General features: G+C 39.4%; 2 protein-coding genes across 2 annotated transcripts in view; one reads left to right on the top strand and one right to left on the bottom strand.

Moving 5' to 3' along the window:
- The window catches only part of EFCAB7 (EF-hand calcium binding domain 7), a gene marked incomplete at its 5' end in the record, with an annotated part of 60,397 nt that extends 52,585 nt beyond the window's left edge, over positions 1-7,812 (bottom strand). The window contains 5 exons of the mRNA XM_081087928.1: positions 1,066-1,187; positions 2,109-2,304; positions 2,872-2,958; positions 3,578-3,789; positions 7,626-7,812. Of these exons, the coding sequence (XP_080944054.1) occupies positions 1,066-1,187; positions 2,109-2,304; positions 2,872-2,958; positions 3,578-3,789; positions 7,626-7,812 (804 nt within the window). The remainder of the gene's footprint in view (positions 1-1,065; positions 1,188-2,108; positions 2,305-2,871; positions 2,959-3,577; positions 3,790-7,625) is intronic.
- Positions 7,813-10,067: 2,255 nt separating this feature from the next.
- ITGB3BP (integrin subunit beta 3 binding protein) overlaps positions 10,068-25,512 on the top strand; it is a 65,313-nt gene continuing 49,868 nt past the window's right edge. The window contains exons 1-2 of the mRNA XM_081087927.1: positions 10,068-10,208; positions 23,491-23,533. Coding sequence (XP_080944053.1) covers positions 10,204-10,208; positions 23,491-23,533 — 48 coding nt within the window. The 5' untranslated portion in view covers positions 10,068-10,203. The remainder of the gene's footprint in view (positions 10,209-23,490; positions 23,534-25,512) is intronic.

Genomic DNA, 25,512 nt, shown 5'->3' on the forward strand with positions numbered 1-25,512 from the left:
AGGAATTGTTTGATATGGGCCCAATTAATAAGCGCATGATATAGAGAAAAAGTTTTACTATGGCTTTAATATAATCCACATTAATATTTATTTATCTTTCTCTTCACACTAGCTAAACTTATATTTATTTATACCTTGAATCAGGTAAACCACAATTATTTAAATAAATTAATTTTATTAACATCTAATTTAGTTTCAAAATACAAAAAGCTTCTATTAGTGGAAAATAATATTGCTGGTACACAAAATATTGTATGTGAACATGTTGGACATACACACCAAATTGCTTAGGGTGTATAGCTTCCTAAACAGTCTGAACAAAATTCCTTGGAGATAATGTTTTAAAATTTTAATATAGAACAAATGTCACTGTCTAGCAATTTAAAGATATAAGGGACTTCAGAGTTCAATTACAAATACAGAGTTGTTATTTGAAACAAAAATGTAGCTCTTGAGAACAATCAGTTCAGTTTTCTAACAGCAGTTATAGTATGTGGTCATAACCATTTTTCCCCCTTTTACAGAGGTCTCTAGGTACACATTTTTAATGTATCCTAGCAGTTTCCAGTTAATGTTTTATATTTTTGTAGCTATTATTTTCTGTTGAAAGAAAACTGGTAAAGGTTGAATCTAGAAAGGGAAAACAAAGGAAGAAGATCAATATTAACACTCTACAAATATTGACTTAGCAAAGTGACTTTGTTGTCTTTCTCTCATAGGAATTGATATTAAATGAATGATTTATGTATAAGAAACACCTATGAAAAGTATTTGTTAAAACAAAAAAATTGCTTGGTAAAGTAATTAGATAATCTGTTCATCAAATTCAAAAATTAAAGAGTGAACATCTTTAAACCGAAGACCTTTTAATAATATTCTTATTCATAATTTTCACTTTAAAATATTAGAGCTGGTTTACAGGTAGAAATGCTGCAATCCTCAGAAAAGTCTCAAAAATTTATGTCACAAATTTTACTGGTTCCCTGTAGACACCAAATAGTTATTAATAAACTTTATGTCAATTTTTTTAGAAAAACTCTTACCTATTAATTTAAAATACTATACCTTTATTGAGTTTGGCTCAGTTAACTTTGAGTTTCGGTTACTATTAGCCTCCATGGTAATTGTGAAAGAAACAGATATTTTGAACTTTCTGCTTGTTGCCAGTAAAGAACTCCTGGAATCACCTGCAACAAGTAATAGTTATTTGGTCTCCCAATATTAAAAGCTGTCAATAGAAAGTTTGTTGTTAAATACAAAGTAGCATAAGCAGTCTATGTATTAATTTTGTATTCTTTGTTCTTCCTATTGAAATAAAGTCAGAAGTTTTATATTTATCAAACTGTAAAGGTCCCTAATTTATGGGCTACTAACAAGATTCTTTATTTCAATATGTCATCTTTTAGCTTGAATTTTAGTTTTAATAAAATATAATGAGCACAGTCAAATCAAGTTCCATTATAAAATTTTACTTCAATAGATTTTTACAGCTAAGAGAGTATAAAAATGATAGCTGACAAAAGTTGGATTCTCATTTGTTTTATCACTAATAAGTGAAGATGAAGGAAAAATTTATCTGAATATAACCCTACATTCTTGATGAAAAAATTCTTAGTTCGTAGCAGCATTATTTACAATAGCCAAGATCTGAAATCAGCCCAAGTGCCCATCAGTAGATGAGTGGATAAGAAAGCTGTGGTACATTTACACAATGGAATACCACACAGCCTTAAAAGAAGGAACTCTTACCTTTTGCAACAGCATGAGGGACCTGGATAGTATTATGCTAAGTGAAATAAGCCAGTTAGAGAAAGACAAATACCATATGATCTCACTTATATGTGGAATGCAATGAACAAAATAAACTGGCCAACAAAATAGAACCAGAGGCATGGATACATGGAACAGATTGACAGCTGTCAGGGAGGGAACTGGATGAAAGAAGGTGAAGAGATTAGCCAAAGAACGTACTATATCCATAACCCATAGACACAGACAACAGTGAGGTGATGGCCAGAGAGAAGGGGGGCCAGGGAGCAGCTAAAGAGGAGGGGAAATGGGGACATCTGTAACAGTGTCAACAATTAAGTTTTAAAAAAAGTAAATACCTTTATTTGAGAATGTTTCCTGATCAGTTTTTCTTATGATTCTAGGCGATGGTTTTGGTACTGGTGATAGGTCCCTTTCAGGGAACCCTTCAATGTGGCTTCCAAACTGTTGACGTCTCAGTTTGCTGTCAACCTCCAGTTTTTCTAGAGTAGTCTTGAGGCACTGCTCATTGGTTATCATATATAATTTACAAAACTACAGGAAATAAGAAAGTAGTCCAGTTGCTAAAACAGTCAATCATACATTTGGGAGGAGAAAGCAAATGCACATTAGTAGGCAAGGAATAGACTGATAGATGGAATATGTTTCCTATTGAACGAGGGTACTCGTTTTATTTTCTTGAGTCAGACTGACCACCCTCAAGTGACCTAGTGAAATGCAACCATGATTCATTGAGGAAGGCATACTCTGGGTGAAAATAAAATGTTACACAAAGAGAGGTGGTTTATTATTATTTTTTTACAACACATGTAGACTTGCATTTGTTCTAAGTAATTTTATGATTCTTCCACCCCAGAAAAGCATATACCTGAGGAGTCTCTGTTTTTGCATGGGTACATTGTGTGAGTGTGCATGCATTTTAACTTGGTTATATTATTTTAATGTAGTCATCAGATCACAATTGTGGGAATGGAGAGGTTAAATTTCAAGTATAATCAGTACACAATATACAAGTATGTTATTGCCAACATTTTAAAAATGTGCTCTTTTAAAAACACTTCTACATAGTAAGCAAATTTACATCAATGTGAACTTATGTACCTTGATGTAGTCAAATTTGCCATCAGCATTTACATCGGCCAAATTTATTACAGCATTTACTTCTTCTTGAGTCATCTTCTCACCTTTCTGAAAAAACAATATTTATTTCAAAACAGCATGACTATTACTTTGCTATGCATGGGGAGAGTGGAAATTCATTTTAATCTTTTCTATAAGTTTGACTACATGGTTTCCTTATAAATCTCAGAATGAGTACTATGTCAAGTAAGAATAAAACATATAAAATAAAATTTCACAATTTTATAAAATTTTGTAAATGTGTGCTGAATTTCAATATACTAAATTTGAACAATGTGTAACATAGATCCAGTAATAACTATTAAAATTACAATGATGATACTTTCTTACATAGTACCAAGAAAGAGAATCAACTCTGAATCCCATTAATACTTTGTTTCTCTTTTATTTATCACATATGAATCACTGATTTACAGAGTTCTGAGCAAGAAAAGAATTGCATGGAAACACAAGGGGATTGCAAAGTGGGCTCAATTTTACACGTTATCTTGTATTTACAAAGCACCTTTCATCCAGAAAGATCCTTAGGTACTTTATAAACAACACATACATGATTCATTTCACCTGCCAATGAAATTGTTATTTTTAATGTGGACTTTGGTTGCCAAAAGCAGATTCCAAGTTTTTGCAAAATACTCATATTACAAAACTGTTTCACAGATCTTACCTTTGTTAGAAGTTTATAAAGGTCAGTGTGTAAAATAGAGCCATCATCATTTACATCTAATTGTTTAAATGATTTTAGCAGTTCTGCTTTTGAAGTGGGTTTTTCCTTTCTTAAAATTATACAAAAATCATCAAAATTCAGTTTGTCAGTTTGAGGAGTCCAATACTTATCAATAGTCTTTTGGGATGGATTTCTTCCTGCATGCTGAAGAGCTGCCCAATAAAACAAGTATTATTTTTAAAGTAACATTTGGAATTGGTACTTAAGTACATTTTTTCTTTAAATCATTATATACTAGAGGCCCGATGCATAAAATTCGTGCAAGGGTAGGCCTTCGCAGCCCTGGCTGCCTTGGCCCTCGGAGCCCCGCTTCCCTGCCCCCTGGTCATTCTGGAAGGTCATTCAGCTGTCTGGTCTAATTAGCATATTAGCTCTTTATTATATAGGATTACAATATTATATAAAAGTACACAAATACAAATATATTACCTTTGATTTTGCTAATATATAGTTGTATGTGAAATAGTTTATTCTTGTACTATTATTTATTAATTGCTGTATTATTTTCTATATGAATAACCTACTTTTGCTCCAACATATATATATAAATATATATGTATAGGTATATATATATCCAACTAAAGATTATTGATTTATTAATGCCAGAATTAAATAGATTTTTCCTATTCTGACAGGTTTTTCTCAACCTACATGGTTTAATTACCTTATTTATTTCATAACAGTGCTTGGAGAAAATAAAAGATTAAAAAACAACCATCTACTTGATTGTTTTGAGGACATAAGAATAACCATAAAATCATAAATTATTACTTTTTCTGGTTCAACAAATATCTTAATGGAATAAAGAAATAATTAGTTTGAAAACAGTACTGTCACCAAGGCATGATATCTAAAATGTTCATCATTGCTAGATATTATAATTTCAAGAACATCATGCCCCAAATGTCAAATATAGGCACAAAAAATATCTAGTTACAGCTATAGCCCTACTAAAAATCAAGAATGTCAACAAACTTAAGGGAAGACAATGGTAGAGCTACAATGGTCAAACCACTTTTTATTTTTATCCAAAACATTTGAAAATAATCCTATAGCCAGGCCAGTGTGGCTCAGTGCTTGAGTGTTGACTCATGCACCCAGAGGTCACTAGTTTGATTTCAAATCAGGGCACATGCCTGGGTTGCGGTCTTGATCCCAAGGAGGGGGCATATATATTTTTCATATATAGATAGATAGAAAGATAGATAGATAGATAGATAGATAGATAGATAGATATAGAGATAGATATAGATATAGATATAGATATAGATATAAAAAATAATAGAGACATCTGTGAGTCCATTATATTGAACTTTCACTGTGCACAGGCATAACAGTGTGATTTTTTTATTTTCCAGAGATACAAGCTCCTTGGCTCCTAAGTTTTATAATTTCAATAGAAAGTGCACACCTGAAGTGTAAAATTGCTACCTGTGGTCATGATGTATAGTTCATAACATATTAGAAGTCCATAGACCAAGAGAAATGTCCCCATCCTCCAGATTATACTAGTGCATCATTTCTAGACAAAACTTTGGCACAGAAACAGAAACAAGTTCATCATCTAGAGGTGCCTTTCAGAGCTACAAAAGGTGTAGCTGTAGTAATTGACATCTTCTGTTCACCTAGAAAGCCTTTGTGGAAATTTGTAACAGTGGAGATAACATAAATTTTTTTTTTATTTCCACAGGTTTATTCTGGATGTAGACAAAAATACTGATTACCATGCTGACCTAGGAATAAAGAGCAGTATTTTGCCTAGTTTATAAATGGACAATTCCTTAATTCATCTATCAAGAAGATAAAGATAAATGTTTTAGCACTCCATCCCCAGCCAACCTTTACCCTTTAAAACAAGCACGTCAAACTCGCTGCCCACAGGCCACATGCGGCCCAATATGAACATTTATGCGGGCCAGCCAATATAATGGCATGTAAAGAAACGTTTTAATAAAAATTTTGTAACTTAAGTTTTACAATACCCGGTTATACATAATTATTAATAACAAACTACAACATTTGCTAATGACTGATTACTATAATCATGTTGCATTCATTTCCCTTACGCGCCTTATGCGCAGGCGCACCATTTCTCTCCACTAATACTAGCAGCAAATATTTTAGCAGCCGATTGCCACGTCATTAGTCTTGGACTGACTTGTTTGGTGTGCGCAACAGGAAATATTTGGCTTTCAGAGAACAAGAAAAATAGGTTTATTTGCATGGCGCTTATTAATTTTGTGCAGTTATTCAGTGTCTGGTAAGGTAATGTTCAAGAAAAAATGTTAACTTTTATTAAAATGTTCTATTATTTTATGTTAACGATTACTCATTTATTTCAGTCCTTTGTATTCAGCATGTCTCCACTGAAATACACCTACGTTCCTATGAAAATTGAAGCTTTTGTTTTTTTGCAGCCCACGTAAACTTGGCCCGTGTTAGCCTTTGAGTTTGACATGCTTGCTTTAAAAGCTGGGGATACACTCTAGCCGGTTTGGCTCAGTAGATAGAGCTTTAGCCTGTGGACTGAAGGGTCCCAGGTTTGATTCCAGACAAGGGCACATGCCTGGGTTGTGGGCTCGATCCTCAATAGGAGGCCTGCAGGAGGCACTCTATCAATGATTCTCTCTCTTCATTGATGTTTCTCTCTCTCTCTCCCTGTCCCTTTCTCTCTGAAATCAATAAAAATATATTTAAATAAATAAATGCTGGGAATACAAGTAGAACCTCAGTGAAGTTATTTGAAGTCAAAAGCCCATGTAAAGAAATGGTATTTCACCCTAACCGGTTTGGCTCAGTGGATAGAGCGTCAGCCTGTGGACTGAAGGGTCCTGGGTTCGATTCCAGTCAAGGGCATGTGCCTTGGTTGCTGGCACATCCCCAGTGGGGGGTGAGCAGGAGGCAGCTGATCGATGTTTCTCTCATCCATGTTTCTAACTCTCTATCCCTCTCCCTTCCTCTCTGTAAAGAATCAATAAAATATATATATTTTTAAAAATTCAGTTATCTACACTAATAATAGACAAATATGTAAATTGGCCATACTTTCACAACACCCCAAGTCAATCAGGAGTATGCAAATTAACCCAACAGGATGGCGGGCCTGTGGGCAGCGCGCACGTGCGCAGGCACCAAGTGGCCAGGGGTGGCGGGGGGGGGGGGCATTGTGATGATGCGGGCATTCCACACCATCCCAGCTGCTCCAGGCCTCTGGCAGCGTGGGAAGGCAAAAGGGCAGCTCCAGGCCGGAGCAAAGGCAGAAAGGCGGCTCCAGCCGAAGCAAAAGCGGTACCGGCAGCCAGGGGAAGGAAGACCCATTCTTGCACAAATCTTCGTGCATTGGGCCTCTAGTCTATATATATAAAAGCTGAAGCGACTGTTAGAACCGGACAACTGGCTGGTAGCTATGACGTGAACTGACCACCAGGGTTGCTATGACACGCACTGACCACCCTCAACGCAAGAGCTGCCCTCTATGGTCAGTGCACTCCCACAGCCAACCTCCTGCGGTCCCTTCCCCCGCCAGCAGGACCTGATCAGCCCCAATCGCTGGACAGGCCGAGGGACCCCACCCGTGCACAAATTTGTACACCAGGCCTCTAGTTTCCTAATACTTTTCTTTTATAGCTATTCACCCCATTGTTATATATCCTTTACATTTTCCTTAATATAGGTCAAATTCAGAGTAGCTATTCAGATGCCGAAAGTGTTTTAATTCTATTGTCAATCTTCCTGTACCAAAATGAGAATTTAAAAAAATTTGAAAGTAATTGACAGGTTTAAAAGTACAATTCTATCCTGCATAAACATTGAAAGTTTTATTTTGAAGATCCTACAATATGTAACTATATAAAATAGCATGATAGCATAATGTAGTAGTTCCATTGCTCAAACTAAAATTGGATGATTTGACAACATAATTCTAATTCCAGTCTTTCTGATTTAATTAACTTTCAACAAATAAGGCAAAATACTTTTTATTTTTTACCTAAGTAAAGTTGGTCTTTAGAAATAATGTTTTCTAAGCTGCTTTTGAAAACAGTTAAGTAGGCAGCTCTACAGTTCATATAAAATATCTCCTCTTCAGTTAGTGGATATTTCTTTGTTCGAGGACTCTCGGAAAGCGATGATTTCTGACTGGAGAAGGCTGCATCACCTCCTGGACTGATGGCCATTCTACTAAAAAATAATTTTAAAAACTGGTTTAGTAAATGTTAATCCCCTAAAGTACAAATGTCATCTTGCCTTTCAAATGAGAGCGGGAGGATCAAGACATTAGAGTTTTTAGCTGTGGGGGGAAAAAAGATGAACATTATATTATGCATAAGGTTGTATTATCTGGTAAACTAGAAAAGTGTCTGCTTTATTAATATATATGTATATACCAAAGAACAAAACCAAAACAAAGATGTAACAAATACAAAGAAGAATCATAGGAAAGGAAAAACCTACATCTTTTCTCTCAAAATAACAGGACAGTCAGTTAAGACTCTTCATAGGATTGTCATGAGGATTAAACACTAGTAAGTTAATATATGTGAAGCATCCAGAACAGTGCTTGGCACAAATTAAGTGCTAAAGAAGCTGTACAGAGAGTGAAATGCCACAGTAACAAGATCGTGGATGTAATGTGATTGGCAGTTGGCATCCATCTCCACAGCAGGATAAAGCAGGTCATTTCACTAACCTTTCAATAATACAGCCCCACATTTTACATGACTGGTTTTTAAAAATCCCATTTATAGTGTTATCATGAGATTTTACTGTGTTCCATTACTAACAATAATGTTTTGGGTTTATATAACACCTCTGCTCATAAGAGCTTAAAAAACTGTCATACATCATGATGTATCCCTACTACAGTGGTCAGGTATTTTTAATCCATTTTACAGATGAGAAAATTGAGGGGCACAGAGTCACCAACTGAACAGTAGGTAGCCAAAGTCAGTAAATTTCAGTAACCATTGCTTCTTTATTAATGTGCATGAAGGCTTCTTGTACAATAGTTACAATGAGGCACTAAATCGTGCTGGCCGTCTAACAGCTTCCAACATTATTTTACCCAGCTTTGACTTTAAAAAATACATTCCAGCCTAATAAATTGAATATTTCAAGTTCAACAATAAGACGACACAGGTAGGGTCCCCTTCAGGACTCATTGGATTCTTACTCAAGAGGCCTAAATCACTTGCACCTTCTTGAATTATATAGGTCTTTTACACTTGGGAAAGAAAGATAATAATCGCTTATCATGGATGAAGTACCCTATTTATAATACACAGACCGCCTGCCTGACACTTTCCTATTACACCAGATTTAGAAGGACCCCATAGGGATGTGGTGTCACAGTCTGGTTACTGCAAATTGGTATCACGATAATTAAGCATCAGAGTTTTAAACACATATGCGTCCACGCATCTCCTCCAAAAAAATGGGAAAGAAAACCGTTCCAACGAGGAAGAGAGGACGCGCATTTTGCAGCAAGCAATTTTAAAATGTGATGGGTTTTATTTATTTATTTATTTATTTGGATTGTCTTCGAATACGTATTTTCCAAATAAGGTGCCTCCCTCCCGTGGAAATCCCCCGGCAGAAATGTTACAGAATTCGATTCTTTCCCTTTCTGTGAGGGGAGCCGAAACTAGGCTTAAATAAATATATAACTGGACCCCCTCAGGCTTGGAAACCTCCATTTAAAACTCCAGCCCGAGCGCCAGGCAGGGGCCTAGAGAGCACATTGCAGCAAACGGCTCCATCAATAACCAGCCACACGGTAGCGAGAAAAATAAACGAACAAGCGCCTCGGGCTTTTCCAGGGCCGAGTGGAAACAGCGCCAGCCACACCGTCCCCACGCGGAGAAACATGTGCACACAGCTGGTCCCGGGCAGCATCGCTGTCTCTCTGTGTTTCTCAGAGCATGAGCCTGCATTTAAGTGTACATTTCAGGTCCCGCCGTGCACCCGGTGTTAGTATGACAGAGAAGGTAACGAAGCGGGTGAGAGGAAAGCCGAGCAGTAAGGGACACGACACGCAGAGAGAGACCGCGGCTTGATCGCTACCTAATTGCAGTTTACAGACGAACGGGCGCAGCCAATTCTCTGCACGGATTCCACGATCCCCTCACCGAAGCCGGACGGACCTCGGCCTTTCTCTAATTACCATGGCAACTGAACCTCGCTGCCACCGGAAATCAGACGCAGCGCACCTCCCAAAAAGGTCCGGCTAGGAATCTAGGGATCGTTAATCCACAGTGGTCAGAGCCGGTCCTGTTGCTCCGCCATCCGGGGCTGGTATGGCCAGCATCGTGAGCGAGGGTCCTTCCTGGGCTGCACTGCAAGGGGCTGGATGCGGTCTCTGACCGACGCCCCCTCCTCTTTTCCCCGCAGGAACTCGGATGCGTTGTCGCGGGTCTGTGTTTCCGGCGGGCTAGATTGAGTGTGACACCTCGTCGACGCCGGCTCGCCCGCGCTTTTCAGGTTCCGCGGTTCCTCCGGGAGGTTCTGTCTGCGGGAAGGTTGCTCGCTTAGTTTGATCCAGCGGCAGTGGTCCTTCCCTCAGTGTGGAAATGCCGTAGGTATCTCCGTCCAGGCATTGCTGTTTGTCGGGCCCCTCTGCGCGCCTGGAGAGTTTGTTGTTTTTTAAAGTAGCCTTTTGTGTTTTTCTACTTTTCTGAGTATAAACTTGTCTCCTCCGCCGACAGTTCCTGGTGCTTACCCACTTGGTACCCTCAACCCACCTCTGCCCACCTTGCAGCCGCAGTTAGGTGATAGTCTTGGTCCACGTTAATCCTGACATCCACGGCCTTTGACTGGGTTGGTAGGCTGTGGGCGGTAGCCTGTGATGTATTTTAGTGCTTGAAGTAATTCCAGATATGGTCAACATACCAAGAATGGGATGGAGTCGATTGGAACACGCCAGATCATTTGACGATGCCCATGAGGGTGGTGAGTTCCCACAAACCTATAGGGCAACTCAAGAACTGGGTCTGGGGGACTCTTTCTGCCTCCCCACATGGGAGTCTGTGCTGTGAGATTCTTTCCCCTCCCCACTGGAGTCTGTACTTGTTCTTCAATAAATTTCCACCTTTTCAATGCAACAAATACGGAGAACTGAGTCTCAAGAGACCTGCATTCCAGCTATGACAGGAGGAAGCGTAGCCAATTCTGGCGTCAGTTTCTTTATTGCTGCTGTATAGAAACTTTTAAAAAGTTCAGGAAATAAGTTTTTCTTTGGGGTGGAGGGATTACTATCTAACACGTGAAATTTTCTGGCAGTCCTTGTCCCCAGGTTGACTTAGGTGCCCCCTCCTGTGCATTTCTGAAGTAACTTACTTATTCCACTATTATTTTTATTTTTATTTTTTTATTTTTAGATTTGAGCCAAATGCAAAGCAACACAGAGGGGGAAATATTTGTATTAAATAAGAATTGACATGAAAGTGGAAAGATGTAAAGAAATAATAATTTGGCTCAGTGGATAGAGCGTTGGCCTGCAGACCTAAGGGTCCTGGTTCAATTCTGGTCAAGGGCACGTACCTCGGTTGTAGGTTCCCCCTCCCCCTTCCCTCAGTGCCCCAGGAGAGAACCAGTCTCACATGGATGTTTATCTCTGTCTTCCCCTCTCTCTTCCAATCTCTCTAAAAACCAATGGAAAAATATCCTCCGGTGAGGATTAAAAAGAAAAGAAAAAAGAATAACCTGCATTTATTGAGTCCTTGTGATCTGGTACAGTTTTAACAATCTACCTACATATTCTCATTGAATCCTAAGAAGGGACTTTAGGAGGTACTGTTATCTATAATTTCCAGATAAGAAATAGGAGGTACAGTTATCTATAATTTCCAGATAAGAAAACTCAGCACTTAATATGGTGTCCTACACAATATCAATAAATGTGTTTCACTTATATCCTTTTTTAAAAAGTACATTTTTATTGATTTCAAAGAGGAAGGGAGAGGGAAAGAGAGAAAGAAACAATGATGAGAATCATTGATTCGCTGCCTCCTGCACCCCCACACTGGGGATACAGCTCGAGGTGACCTCCTGGTTCATAGGTCTGTGCTCAACCATTGAACCATGCCTGCCGGGCCAATTATATCCTTAAAAGTTAGGATTATAGCCGAAACCGGTTTGGCTCAGTGGACAGAGCATCGGCTTGCGGACTGAGGGTCCCAGGTTCGATTCCGGTCAAGGGCATGTACCTGGGTTGCGGGCACATCCCCAGTAGGGGGTGTGCAGGAGACAGTTGATCGATGTTTCTCTCTCATCGATGTTTCTAACTGTCTATCTCTCTCCCTTCCTCTCTGTAAAAAATCAATAAAATATATTAAAAAAAAAAAGTTAGGATTATTGAAAAGGTTTTGCTTTCCCCAGGATTAAGCAAGAAGACTTGTCTTCCTATTGCTGCACTTTAAAAAAATCCAGTTAGCACTTTTGTGAACCTTCAAGGATAATGTAGCAAAAGTCCTACTAAATAGGAATACAATGGAAACTGGTGTGCATTTGCTTAGTAAGTGGTGATAACTATGACCCTGTTCTGTATAGATAGTGGGGAACCAAAAAACTATTAAAAGTGGAACTTTTGGATAATTGTTTTCCTAGCATACTAACAAACACATGTTATATTAGAAGAGTCTGTGGTACAGATATTCTGACAATAAATATGTAACCTTAAAGTTGAGGTTGACGTCATAGGACATACTAGTATATCTGACACAAATTTATTTTTAGAGTATATTAGTATATATAAAGAATTCTTACAACTCAACAGTAAAAAGACAAAAACCTTATTAAAATAAAGGCTCAAAGACTTGAACCAATACCTAATAAAAAGGTTTATGGCCCTAACAGGTTTGGCTCAGTGGATAGAGCGTCTGCCTGTGGACTGAAGGGTCCCAGGTTTGATTCTGGTCAAGGGCATGTACCTTGGTTGTGGGCACATCCCCAGTAAGGGATGTGCAGGAGGCAGCTGGTCGATGTTTCTCTCTCATCGATGTTTCTAACTCTCTATCCCTCTCCATTCCTCTCTGTAAAAAAAATCAATAAAATATAGTTACTTTTTTTTTAAAATAAAACTTTATTGTTCCGATTATTACAGTTGTTCCTCTTTCCCCCCCCATAGCTCCCCTCCATCCGGTTCCCACCCCACCCCCTACCCTTACCGTCCCCCCACTATCCTCATCCATAGGTGTACGATTTTTGTCCAGTCTCTTCCCGCACCCCCCACACCCTCATCCCCCCGAGAATAGTCAGTCCACTCCCTTTCTATGCCCCTGATTCTATTATATTCACTAGTTTATTCTGTTCATCAGATTTTTTATTCACTTAATTTTTAGATTCATTTGTTGATAGATATGTATTTGTTGTCACTTTGTTGTTCATAATTTTTATCTTTACCTTTTTCTTCCTCCTCTTCTTAAAGAATACCCTTCAGCATTTCATATAATACTGGTTTGGCAGTGATGAACTCCTTTAGCTTTTTCTTGTCTGTGAAGCTCTTTGTCTGACCTTCAATTCTAAATGATAGCTTTGCTGGATAAAGTAATCTTGGTTGTAGGTTCTTGCTATTCATCACTTTGAATATTTCTTGCCACTCCCTTCTGGCCTGCATAGTTTCTTTTGAGAAATCAGCTGACAGTCGTATGGGTACTCCCTTGTAGGTAACTGACTGTTTTTCTCTTGCTGCTTTTAAGATTCTCTCTTTGTCTTTTGCCCTTGACATTTTAATTATGATGTGTCTTGGTGTGGTCCTTTTTGGATTCCTTTTGTTTGGGGTTCTCTGTGCTTCCTGGACTTGTAAGTCTATTTCTTTCACCAGGTAGGGGAAATTTTCTGTCATTATTTCTTCAAATAGGTTTTCAATATCTTGCTCTCTCTCTTCTTCTGGCACCCCTATAATTCGGATGTTGGTATGCTTGAAGTTGCCTCAGGCTCCTTGCACTATCTTCATATTTTTGTATTCTTTTTTCCTTTTGCTTTTCTGGGTGGGTGTTCTTTGCTTCCTCGTATTTCAAATCTTTGACTTGATTCTTGGGATCCTCTAGTCTGCTGTTGGGAGTCTGTATAATATTCTTTATTTCAGTCAGTGTATGCTTAATTTCCAATTGGTCCTTTTTCATATCCTTGAGGGTCTCACTATATTTCTCGGAGGTTTCTAGAAGATTCTTGAGTAACCTTATAACCGTGGTTTTGAACTCTATATCCAGTAGTTTGCTTTCCTCCATTTCTGTCATTTTTTACCTGTTTCTTTGTCTCCACATTTTGGCTGCTTCCCTGTGTTGATAGAGTGGCTTTCTGTGCTAGGTGTCCTATAGGGCCCAATGGCTCAGCCTTCCTAATTACCTGAGTTGGACACGATTGGTGCACCCCTTTGTGGGCTGTGTGCACAGTCTTGTTGTAGTTAAGCCTTGATTGCTGTTGGTATCACTGGGATAATTGACCTCCAGACCAACTGGCTGAGAGGACCAGTTGTGTCTACAATGGGAGAACTTCTGTGCTGGAGACACCCTTATGGGGCAGGACTTGCTTCAGTGGGGCTTTGGCGCTCACTGAGTCTGCCCCCTAAGTGTGTCTCTTATGGATGTGAAGAGTTATAATCTGGATGGTCTCACTCTGACCACTGGGTGTTGTAAATGTTTCCCTCCACGTCCCGCGTGGTTCAGGGTTCAGGATCTGGAAGAGGAGCCGCACACAAATGAAGAGAAAAGACAAGAGATAATTTGAGAATATTGGGGGGCCAGGCGGGTAAGTCCAACTCAAGAGGAAGGACTTCCACCGGTGCTCAGGCTGCACCAACTATTTTATAGTCAGAGGTAAACAAAGTAGTGGTTACCATAGTTACACAGTTCTTGTGAATTTCACTTGTTTTGACCATAGTTACACTTCCTGCACTTCCCTCAGCCCATTAGCTTCCCAGATAAGATCTAGGGAGTGTTATAAGGTCAAGCCTAATTAAGCTAAGAGGACTGTGCCCTCTAAGCTGGGACTTGTTTGTGACTTTGCCAACAAGTCAGTCCGAGGCTTAACCCTATATTGGTTTCCCACAACTGAGTACACTGTCTCTTGGATCTCCAAGGAGGTGCAAATTCAGCCACTGCCTGAGGCCACCCAGCAGGAGCTACAGAGAGATCTGAAGATTCTTCCTCTTTGTTTGGGGTTTGGCAGTGCCCAGATGAGGCTCAGCTGTGAAGCAATGCAGGCTGCTGACGAGCCTTAGTCCTTCTTTTGGAAGGTCTGGGGTTCTCTGACCCAGCTACAGTTTGACAGGTTTTTAGGCAGAGAAAGGCCAGGCCTTTCGCATGCAAAAGCCTCTGCGCACAGCTTGGGTGGGGTTGTAAATTGGGTGGGGCGAGTTCTCAGGGAATCACCAGGGCAGAGCAAACCGCAATGGCTGCCAATCTGCTCTGGCTCAGAGAGGTCCTGGGGTCTGTGTTCCGCGGCCCCATGCAGGAATAATGAACGCTGCAAGCACCTCTGCGAGAAAGCCGCCCTCATGTTCTGGCCCGATGCCAGACAGTCCAGTTTTTTTCTGTATGAGTCTGGGTCCCCATATTCTCGCCCAGAATTGGAGTTCAGAGCAGTCAGGAGCTTGTATCTCCCTCCGATTGAAAAAGACAACTGCGTACCCAGCTGCCAGCCCTTTTCGTACATGTCTCTGTACCTCCCCGCTTCCACACCTCTGCACCTCCTCCCGGGCTCAATGCACTTTTCTCTTTCCTTCTAGTTGTAGAATTTCCACTCAGCCAGCCTTCCCGTGGTTCTGGATGGTACTAGTTTTGTCTTTTAGTTGTAGTTTTAATGTGGTTGTGCACGGCAGCAAGTTCAGGTGTTTACCTATGCCGCCATCTTGGTTGTCTCAATAAAATATATTTTTTAAAAAAAGGTTTATGAATGGCAAATAAGCATTTTGTTAGACATCAGGGAAATGAAAACTAAAACTATGTTGAACATCCAATAGAATATTGTATATACATTTTACATTTTAAGAATACTAGGCGAATATTGAATCTTTTTTTAAAATTCTTTTTTATCCTCACCCAAGGATATGCTTATTTTTTTACTATAAAGAAGGAGAGATAGAGAAACATCAGTGTGAGAGAGAAACATGGATCAGATATCTCCAATACATGGAACCTGCAACCTAGGTAATGTGCTCTGGCCAGGAATCAAACCCTCAACCTTTTAGTGTACAGGATGATGCTCCAACCAACTTAGCCACCTGGGCCAGGGCTGACTATTAAATCTTGGTGAGTAGGTTTGTTTCATAGAGGTATGGGTTAGCACTTATGAAAATAGTTCCTGTGTCTTCTAGGCTTGAGCAAATAAATGTATTGAGGATCATGGGAGCTAGGTTTTCACTGTTGGATAGAGAAATTTAACATATTTTGGTATGCTCTTGGTTTTAACCACAGAACACACCAGCTAAGAGACTATAGGTAAGACTGTTAATATGACATCCTTTAGGAACCTGCATTTAAATGACCTTAAATAGAATTTGGAGAGTCATAAAAATTAAAGGAATTAAATATATTTTTGGAGTTAAGACAGGTTTTAAATAAAAAATAATAAATCATTAATTGAACAACTTTATGCCAATCACTGTCAGGCCTTGGGGATATAATTGTGAACAGATACTGTACCTTTCTAGGAGTTTTAACTTTAGTAGGAGAGATATTTTAGCAGGCATTTTTAGAACTCATAACCTACCAGTTAACAGACAAGGTGCTAATAATATAAATATCTTAGTTAAGGAGGGAAGACAAACTAAATAAATAGATTATTCAACATAAATAAGTTTAGTGAGAGAGGCATGTACAAGTGCTTTAGGTATAGAGTGGAAGAATCCTTAGTGCAAACTAAATATCTTTAGGGAAAACTTAGAAATGATTGTGCTGGGCCAGCTGATGTGGCTCAGTGGTTGAGTGTCAACTCAGGAACCAAGAGGTTACGGGTTCGAGTCCTGGTCAGGATACATACCCGAGTTTTGGGTTTGGTCCTCTGTGGAGGGCATGCTGGAGGCAGCCGATAGGTGGTGTTCCTCTCTCATAGATGTTTCTACTTGTCCATCTTTCTAAACAAAATTTCAAAAAAATTTTTTTTAAATAAATAAAATTTTTAATAAAGAAATGATTGTGCCAGAATCTAAAGGGAAGGGTAGCATCAATGTTAGTTTATTATTATTAATTTTTATGTTGTAAAATATAATACATATAAGAAATTATATAAAACTAGAGGCCTGGTGCATGAAATTCATGCATGTCCCTCAGCCTGGCCTGCACCCTCTCCAATCTAGAACCCCATAGGGATCGGGCCTAAACCGGCAGTTGGACAGCCCTCTCACAATCCAGGACTGCTGGCTCCTAACTGCTCACCTGCCTGCCTGCCTGATTGCCCTTAACCACTTCCCTGCTGGCCTGATTGATGCCTAACTGCTCCCCTGCTGGCCTGATCACCCCCAGCTGCCCTCTCCTGCAGGCCTGGTCGCCCCTAACTGCCCTCCCCTACAGGCCTGCTCGCACCCAACTGCCCTCCCCTGCCAGCCTGGTTGCCCCCAAATGCCCTCCCCTGCCGGCCATCTTGTGACAGCCATCTTGTGGTGGCCATCTTGTGATGATGTCATGCAAGGGCGTGATACCACCTAGGCTTTTATTATATAGGATTCTGATATGTCTATTTGGCCCCTTTCAATAGACGCTTTTAAAGGACTTTATGTATGTATGTAGGTGTGATGATATACATTCTTATATATTTCTTGCAGAAGGTAACAGTAATGAATATTTTATTAATGTTCATTTTTGAGAGTACCCATTTAGGAATGAAATAATTTTATGGCATTTCTCATTTTATTCAACCCAAAGAAGATCTCATATTTGCCTGTTTATCTTCTGGGGTCATTATTCCCAAATATATCTTTTTTGCTTCTATAAGAATACGTTAGCCATTTTTTTTTATTAATCTTTAATAAAGAAACTTTTGACACTATAAACATGTTGTCCAATAACTGGTTGCAGTATAGACCAGTTTTGTCACAAAGAACAGAGGCTTCATTGTTATATAGATTCTTTCACATGTGACCATATTTATACATGTAGTGGAGTGATGTTCCTACTCACCCATGCTGTGATAGTGAATTATCGTGTAATCATTATAAATGTTGAACACAAAAGAGCATAGGCTTGAATGAAAGGGAGAATGCAAAGAGGATATAGAAGATTTTTCTCCCTTTGTAGTTCATTCCTATACATAGAATGGGGATAATCATTTTAGATATCTCAATTTATACCTGAGGAGTCACATGGGATGTGAATTTGGCCATTTCTGTTCATTAAAGGATTTCTAAGTTATCTCATAAGCATACTCCCATGAAGTAGCTGGCAATATTATCATCCTTATTATATTGAGGAGTAAATGGAAACACATATCAAATCACATTTTTATTTTCCATTCAGAAATTTCCTACTAGTTTACAGGCCAATATTAAGTTTCTGAAGCTCAGTGAGTTTATGTGATTTGCCTGACCTTAGGGGAGGAATTTGGCAGAGCATCAAGGCTCCCTGAGTCTTATCTGCTTTCCTTATTTTATCTTCCTAATCCCCCTCAGCTCAGCTATTCAAAATTATATGTAATCTAATGTTTTAAAAGTCCTGTAAGATGCTGAGTTGCAGGCTCAATCCTCAGTAGGGGGCGCACTGGGGGCAGCAGATAAATGATTCTCTCTCATCATCGATGTTTCTCTCTCCCCCACTCTCTTCCTCTCTTAAATCAATAAAAATATTTTTTTAACAAAATTAAAAGTCCTGTAAGAGAACCTCAAATGATACCATTCTTAGTTCTTCATTAGGAATCAAATGATAGTTCACATTTTTTAGAATAATTTCTTTTGTGTTAAAATACACCTCATTTGAGTGGAATCACATACTATTTGTCCTTTTGTAATTGGCTTGTTTTACTGAGCATAATGTTTTCAAGGTTCATCCGTGTTGTAGCATGTGTCAAAATTTCCTTTTTTTTTTCTTATCCTTATCCAAGGATATGTTTTTATTGATTTTAGAGAGAGAGAGAGAAACATCTATCAGTTGTCTCCCGTACATACACTGACCAGAGATCAAATCACAACCTAGGTATATGCCCTGACCAGAATTGAACCCCCAATCTTTTGGTGTATGGGATAACACTTTAACCAATTGAGCCACCCAGCAAGGGCAGAATTCCCGTTTTAAGATTGAATAATATTCCATTGTGTGTATGTATATGTGCATGTGTGTATATACCATTTTGTTTATTCATTCATCTGTTGATGGGCATTTGCATTACTGGTACTGGTATTTTTTGGCTATTGTGAACAGTACTGCTGTGAACAGGGGTGTACAAATATCTGTTCATGTCCCTGCTTTCAATTCTTTGGGGTATATACCAGAAATGGAATTGCTGAGTTAGATGATAATTCTATGTTTAATTTTTTGAGGAATTGCCCAAGTGTTTTCCATAGCAACTGTATGATTCTATAGTACCACTAGCAGTGCGCAAGAGTTCTACTTTCTCTGCATCCTGACCAACACTTATTATCTGTTGTTATTTTTATAGTAGCCATCCTAATAATTGTAAAGTGATATCCCGTTGTGGTTCTGATTTGCATTTCCTTAATATTAGTGCCCCTCTTAATATTTGTGATGTTGGGCATCTTTTCATGTGTTTACTGGCCATTTGTGTAATTTTGGAGAGATGCCTATTTGAGTTCTTTGCCTATTTTTGAGTGCCCCATTTTTTTAAACCAAGGTAGTAACCACAAGAGCTGCTTATAACTTTACAGAACTACCAGAGATATATCACTTTTAATTGCTAAATAATACTGGTAGCAGGTGAGTGTATACTTTAGGAAAATAGCCTATATATCTAATCAAGTGTTGTCTGTACTTCTTTTATAATATGTTTTATCCATCTCTTCCTCTCTGTTCCTATTAACATTATCCTAGTCTGCTTGACATCATCTCATGCTTTTATTACAGTTGAATCTGGATAAAAGAGTGGGTTAAAAACAAAACAAAACAAAACAGGTAAAAGCATATAGTAGGTGCTTAATTTAATAATTGGTATCTTGACAGTGAGCCCAGTTCTAATAGAGGGTAGTAAGAATAGATGGTCATAAGTTCCTGTAGTAGGTTTGTTCTTCCTTATCTTTTCTTTAGTCCTTCCCCTTCAATTTAGCAAAGATTTATGATGCACAGGACCTAGATCTGAGTTCTCTCACTCGATCTACGTGATAGTGCTCAACTCAACCTTACTGAATTAACTAAGTGATTTCTCCAATTTTCTCTATTAATTTTTTTATGATTCTTGTAAATATTTTCAGCTTTTGAGTATTGGATACCTGAATTATCTGAAAATTACATTTCCCACAATAAAATATGGTTCAGATTCTCACTAAACTGTTAAACTGGGAGGTAGCAATCTAATTCTGCTCACTTTCTTGCTTATTTTTACATATTTCCTTGGACTACTTAGATCAGTCTACCTAAACTAGAAGCCTTTAAAATCTGAACATTTAGTTTCATTCTCAAGGAATTAACCATCTACACTAATAAAAGAGAAAAATGGTAATTGGCGTATGGCGCTACCCTTTTCATTGGCTAATCAGGGCTATATGCAAATTAACTGCCAACTATGATGGCAGTTAACTGCCAACAAAGATGGCGGCTAATTTGCATATGTAGGCACAATGCAGGGAGGTGAAAGGGAAAGCAGGAAGAAGCCCCCTGCCACTGACAGTGATCGGAAACCCAGGGGGGAGCTAAGAGCTGGAGAGCAGGGCAAAGGCGGCCGTGGGGCCGCCTTTGCCCTGCCCCCCAGCCATGATCGGAGAATCAGGCGCCTTTGCCGCCCTGGCCAGTGATAGCAGGAAGTAGGTGTGGAGCCAGCGATGGGAGCTGGGCACGGTCGAAGCTGGCAGTCCCGGGAGCTAGGGGTCCCTTGCCTGGGCCTAAAGCGGAGCCCATGATCGCGGGGCCGCTGCTGCTGCGGGTCCCCGCTGCATGGGCCGGACGCCTAGGCCAGAGGCGTTAGGTCTGGGCAGGGGCAGAGCGGGAGATCGCGGGGAGCTGGGAGTCCCCTGCCCAGGCCTAATGCCTTGGCCAGAGGCGTTAGGTCTGGGAAGGGGCAGAGCCTGCAACCGCGGAGAGCTGGGGGTCCCCTGCCCAGGCCTAACGCCTCGGCCAGAGGTGTTAGGCCTGGGCTGGGGCAGAGCGGGAGATCGTGGGGAGCTGGGAGTCCCCTGCCCAGGCCTAACGCCTAGGCCAGAGGCGTTAGGCCTGGGCAGGGGCGGAGCCTGCAACCGCGGGGAGCTGGGGATCCCCTGCCCAGGCCTGACACCTCTGCCGGAGGCCTCAGGCCTGGTCAAGGGGCCGATCCGGTGATTGGTGATTGGAGGGTGATGAGGGTCAACTCCTTTGGCCGAGTCATCAGGCCTGGGCAGGGGGCTGGGGGTCCCTTGCCCAGGCCTGATGCCTGGGTCAGAGGCGTCAGGCTTGGACGGGGGGTGGAGCAAGCGATCAGAGGGAGATGGGGGTCCCCTGCCCAGGCATGATTCCTGGGCCAGAGGCCTCAGTCCTGGGCGGGGGTCAGAGCCAGTGATCGGAGGGAGATGGGGGTCCCCTGTTCAAGCCTGACACCTCTGGCAGAGGCGTCAGGCCTGGGCAAGGGGCCGTCAGGCGATCGGAGGGTGATGGGGGTCTACGCCTCTGGTCGAGGCATCAGGCCTGGGCAAGGGGCAGAGCCAGCAATCGGAGGGGTATGGGGGTCCCCTGCCCAGGCCTGACGCCTGGGCCAGAGGCATCAGACCTGGGCTGGGGGCAGAACCAGTGATGGGGGGAAATGAGGGTCCCCTGCCCAGGCCTCTGTCAGAGGCGTCAGGCCTGGGCAAGGGGCCGATCCTGCGATTGGAGGGTGATGGGGGTCAACACCTGAGGGCTCCCACTATGTGAGAGGGGGCAGGGTGGGCTGAGGGACACTCCCCCCCATACACACACACCCAGTGCACGAATTTCGTGCACCAGGCCCCTAGTCAATAATAAAGCAAAATATTTTAAACAGTTAATAACAGGGTGGGGTTTTGTTTCCTTCTGAAGGGTAGTATTGCATCTTTTTTTAAAAATATATATATTTCTTTATTGACTTCAGAGAGGAAGGAAAAAGGAGAGAGAGATAAAAACATAAATGAGAATTATTGATCGGCTGCCTCCTGCACACCCCCTACTGGGGATCGAGCCTGTAACCCGGGCATGTGTCCTTGGCCAGAATCGAGCCTGGGACCCTTCAGTCCTCAGGCCAACCCTCTATCCACTGAGTCAAACTGGGTAGGGCAGTATTGCATCTTAACAGGATTTGAAAATAAAGGATTAAAAAAAATGCTCTTCTGCATACTTTGTTTTTTATTTCTACTTTTGAAGTTTCATTAAATGCCAGAATGTCTTACACACCTGAGTAGGTGTCCCCCCAAAATGTATACACAGTTTTTTCTTATAGCTCAATTGATGCTTCTTTCTTTTCAGATTTAACCCATTGGAATGAGTAATTATTCAAAGTGGGACAACCTGTATATTCCAAAACTAAATAAAAATACTTTTTTGGGGTTATCTGACATTTTTACTTGTTCTTACCTCTATTATTGCTTCATCGAGAATTTATATTATATTGATTTCAAATAGACTTTGAAAAGATAAAATTCTTTAAACCAGTTTAATTAATCTCAAGAAATAATGTTATGTAATAGGCTAATATAGATGTAATAGCAAATTTAAGTGAATCCTTTCTAGATAAAATTTTTGTATTTAATATTTAATGAACAGTAATTTCTGTAAATTGTCCATCCCTTTTATTTTTCTCACTCCTGTCACTTATTTGAAAGTCAGTAGTCAGTCATTTATGAATAGTCATTTTTAAAATATATGTTTTTGTTTTCTATACTGCAACCTTTAGCTGTAATACAATCTTTTTTTCCTAATGCACAAATTCTCTAATATTTTAAATAACAATTTCTGTTTCTCAGGGATCAAGAAAATATTTATAACTCTGTATTTGTCACTGGGAAAACTAGTTTTAATTTATATTGACCTTTTTCTCCTTTGAGCATTTAGTCTGCATTCAATAAAATGTTGATGACTGCTCTTTAGAAGACAGCTGTATGAAATAAAGTATTATAAATATTCAGCTTTCCTTTCTAAGCATTGTCACCAACAGCTGGGCATCCAGTTTAGCAGAACAGATTTTGCACAGAGAGAGCCTGGCATGTTCCTGAATCAGTTTAGCGAAGGAGACGAAAAATAGTTTCATATGGATTGGGGACTGATAAAGACATAGAGCATCTGTTCCTCAGTTAAGTCATAGTCTGGTAGCATTGAATCATGTTTAAAGCTACAAAAATGTGAAAAACTTGTTTCACCTTGCTCATACCTTTATTTTAATACCCAGTACATTATTTGTGCAAATAATGTACTTTCAGTATCTCCATTGAAGGTATGTAAATTATTTTGCTCTTCTGTATAATTTTTATTAGTGTTATTTTAGAACACAAATAAGTAATTTTTACTAAGATTATTTTATAATATGACTAATGATTGAATTGTATGATAATGCATATATAAAACCACATATGCATAAAAGATCCATTTAAATATTTAATTATGATTCCATCTTGAAATATGCTATTTTAAAAAGTTTCATTGCTCTGAAAATTGCTTTCTTATGGTATTTTACTTTACTTGGAGAAGGTAACTTAAAATCTTTATATATATACTACTCTTAAATATTTGGTTACTAAAAGCACATCCAATCTAAGATTTCTTTAAATATTTTGTTTGCAGTGTTAAAAGATCACTGAAATTGGATGATCCGTTCGAAGCTCATGTAAGTATTTACTTATGAATTTATAATTGCATAGTAAGATTGTGGTCTTAATTTTTTAACAGCTAATTTACCTTACTAAATATAAAAATCATCAAAAAACATGGTAGCATAATTGTGATTGGTACATAATTTTCTGCATATAACACATTTCTGTAAATCTAATGTATGGAAGTTCCCGGCCAGCTTGAGGTTTCATTTAAGAGGCAAATTATTGAGAAATATTATGGAAATAATTTAGTAGAAATTAATTCACTATTTGTAGAAAAAATATTCTGCCACTTAAATGCACAAGAAACAATATGGGACAATGGTAATGTTTTAATCTACATTCTATAATCTATAATATCTGAAATAAAAACATTAACAGCATTTTTATATCAAAAATGTAATTACCTGTTTCAGCTACACTGGCATGATTAAACAATAAAATACTAACACTGTAATAAATTTCACCATGGTTGTCACAATAAAAATAAAATTGTACTGTTGCTATTACTTTTTGTAAATTTAGTCATAGCACATTCCCAATGCCAGCATATCATGACATATGTTAGTTTATTATCTTTTCATACCAATATGGATCTAGATACAAACACTAATACTGAGCTACTTATGGCCTCAGTAATCTTAAGTGCAAATAAATTGGTGAGAAAGTAAATTAAAACAAATAGCTAGTCAATAAATAGGCTGCTACAAAATCCCATAGGAGAATACCATTTCAAGAAATGGTTTTATATGGAATTCTTTTTTGGAAGACTCACTGGTATTTAACAGTTTACCATTTTTAAAAGTTCCTAAATGCTTTTTTAAAAAATTTAAACAAAGATGGCAAAATACTGCAGTGCCACTAAAAAAATCATTAGCAGTGTAATTAGCAATTTAGAGTACCATTATCCAACTTGCTCTGTACAGAATGCAGCTGTGACTGTAATTCTGCATCTGTTTCTTTGGTCAAAATGGTATTTGGGTAGATGAGTAGTCCAGCTTGAAATGGAATACTGCTCTTTCCTGCCCCAAAACTGTTCTTTGGGAGATGGTGACATTATTCGAATGGAAAAGAATAGCCATTTAGGAATTTATCCTCTTTGTGAAGTACAGTTGTTGTCATGGCAGGTTTTCTGCCCTTTTCTTTCTTTCTTTCTTCCTTTCCTTCCTTTCTTCCTCTTTCTTTCTTTCCTTCCTTCCTTCCTTCCTTCCTTCCTTCCTTCCTTCCTTCCTTCCTTCCTTCCTTTCCTCTTTCCAAATTACGATGTATCAAGGAAGCCAGTGCCACAGCTAATATCCTGTATTAGAAAAATACATTGTTTTGTTTGGCCCAATTTGTACCTTTAAACCAGCTGACTTAGCTTGGCCAGCACCTGCTACATACCAGTTTTCAGCATCCTCGCCTGGGCCTTCATCATTTCTCATCTGTTTCTGATATTTTCAGCTTTTGTACTCTACCTAATCATTTGTTAGCAACTCTGTATTCACATCTTAGGTCTGATAGCCTCTGTGCTGCTGCTAAGTCTAGTCTTCTCTCAGCTACATTTATCCTCCCATCTTCTCCAGAAACAACTCAACCCTGAAACAGCCAGGCTCCCAAGAATCTACCCACATGTCACTGATCCCATCGAGGCTGTCTTAGCCCATGCAAAGGAAAATCAGACATTCAAAAAGAAACACAGCGCTAGACTTCTAAGAGTACATATTGCTGTAAGCTACAGTGGGACTGGTAGTAATTTTTGGTCATTTTGCCTGACCAATACAATGCTGAAGGAAGAAGGGTTTGGTGTCCAAGGAGAGGAGATAGCCCTTATATGCCACTTGTTTGAAGTGGAACCTGTTTATCTTAATCTGCTATTTCCTCTGTCATAGATATTGGGAATTTTCATATCCCAGTGTTCCTATGGAGCTATAGATTAATGCTCCATGATGTCAGGGCAAGTCTACAAAAGTCATTTTTTTAATCATTCTCCTAGTATGGGAAGCAGAGGTAT

This window comes from Myotis nattereri (assembly GCF_964212035.1).
Source record: "Myotis nattereri genome assembly, chromosome: 3".
Classification (NCBI taxonomy): Eukaryota; Metazoa; Chordata; class Mammalia; order Chiroptera; family Vespertilionidae; genus Myotis; species Myotis nattereri.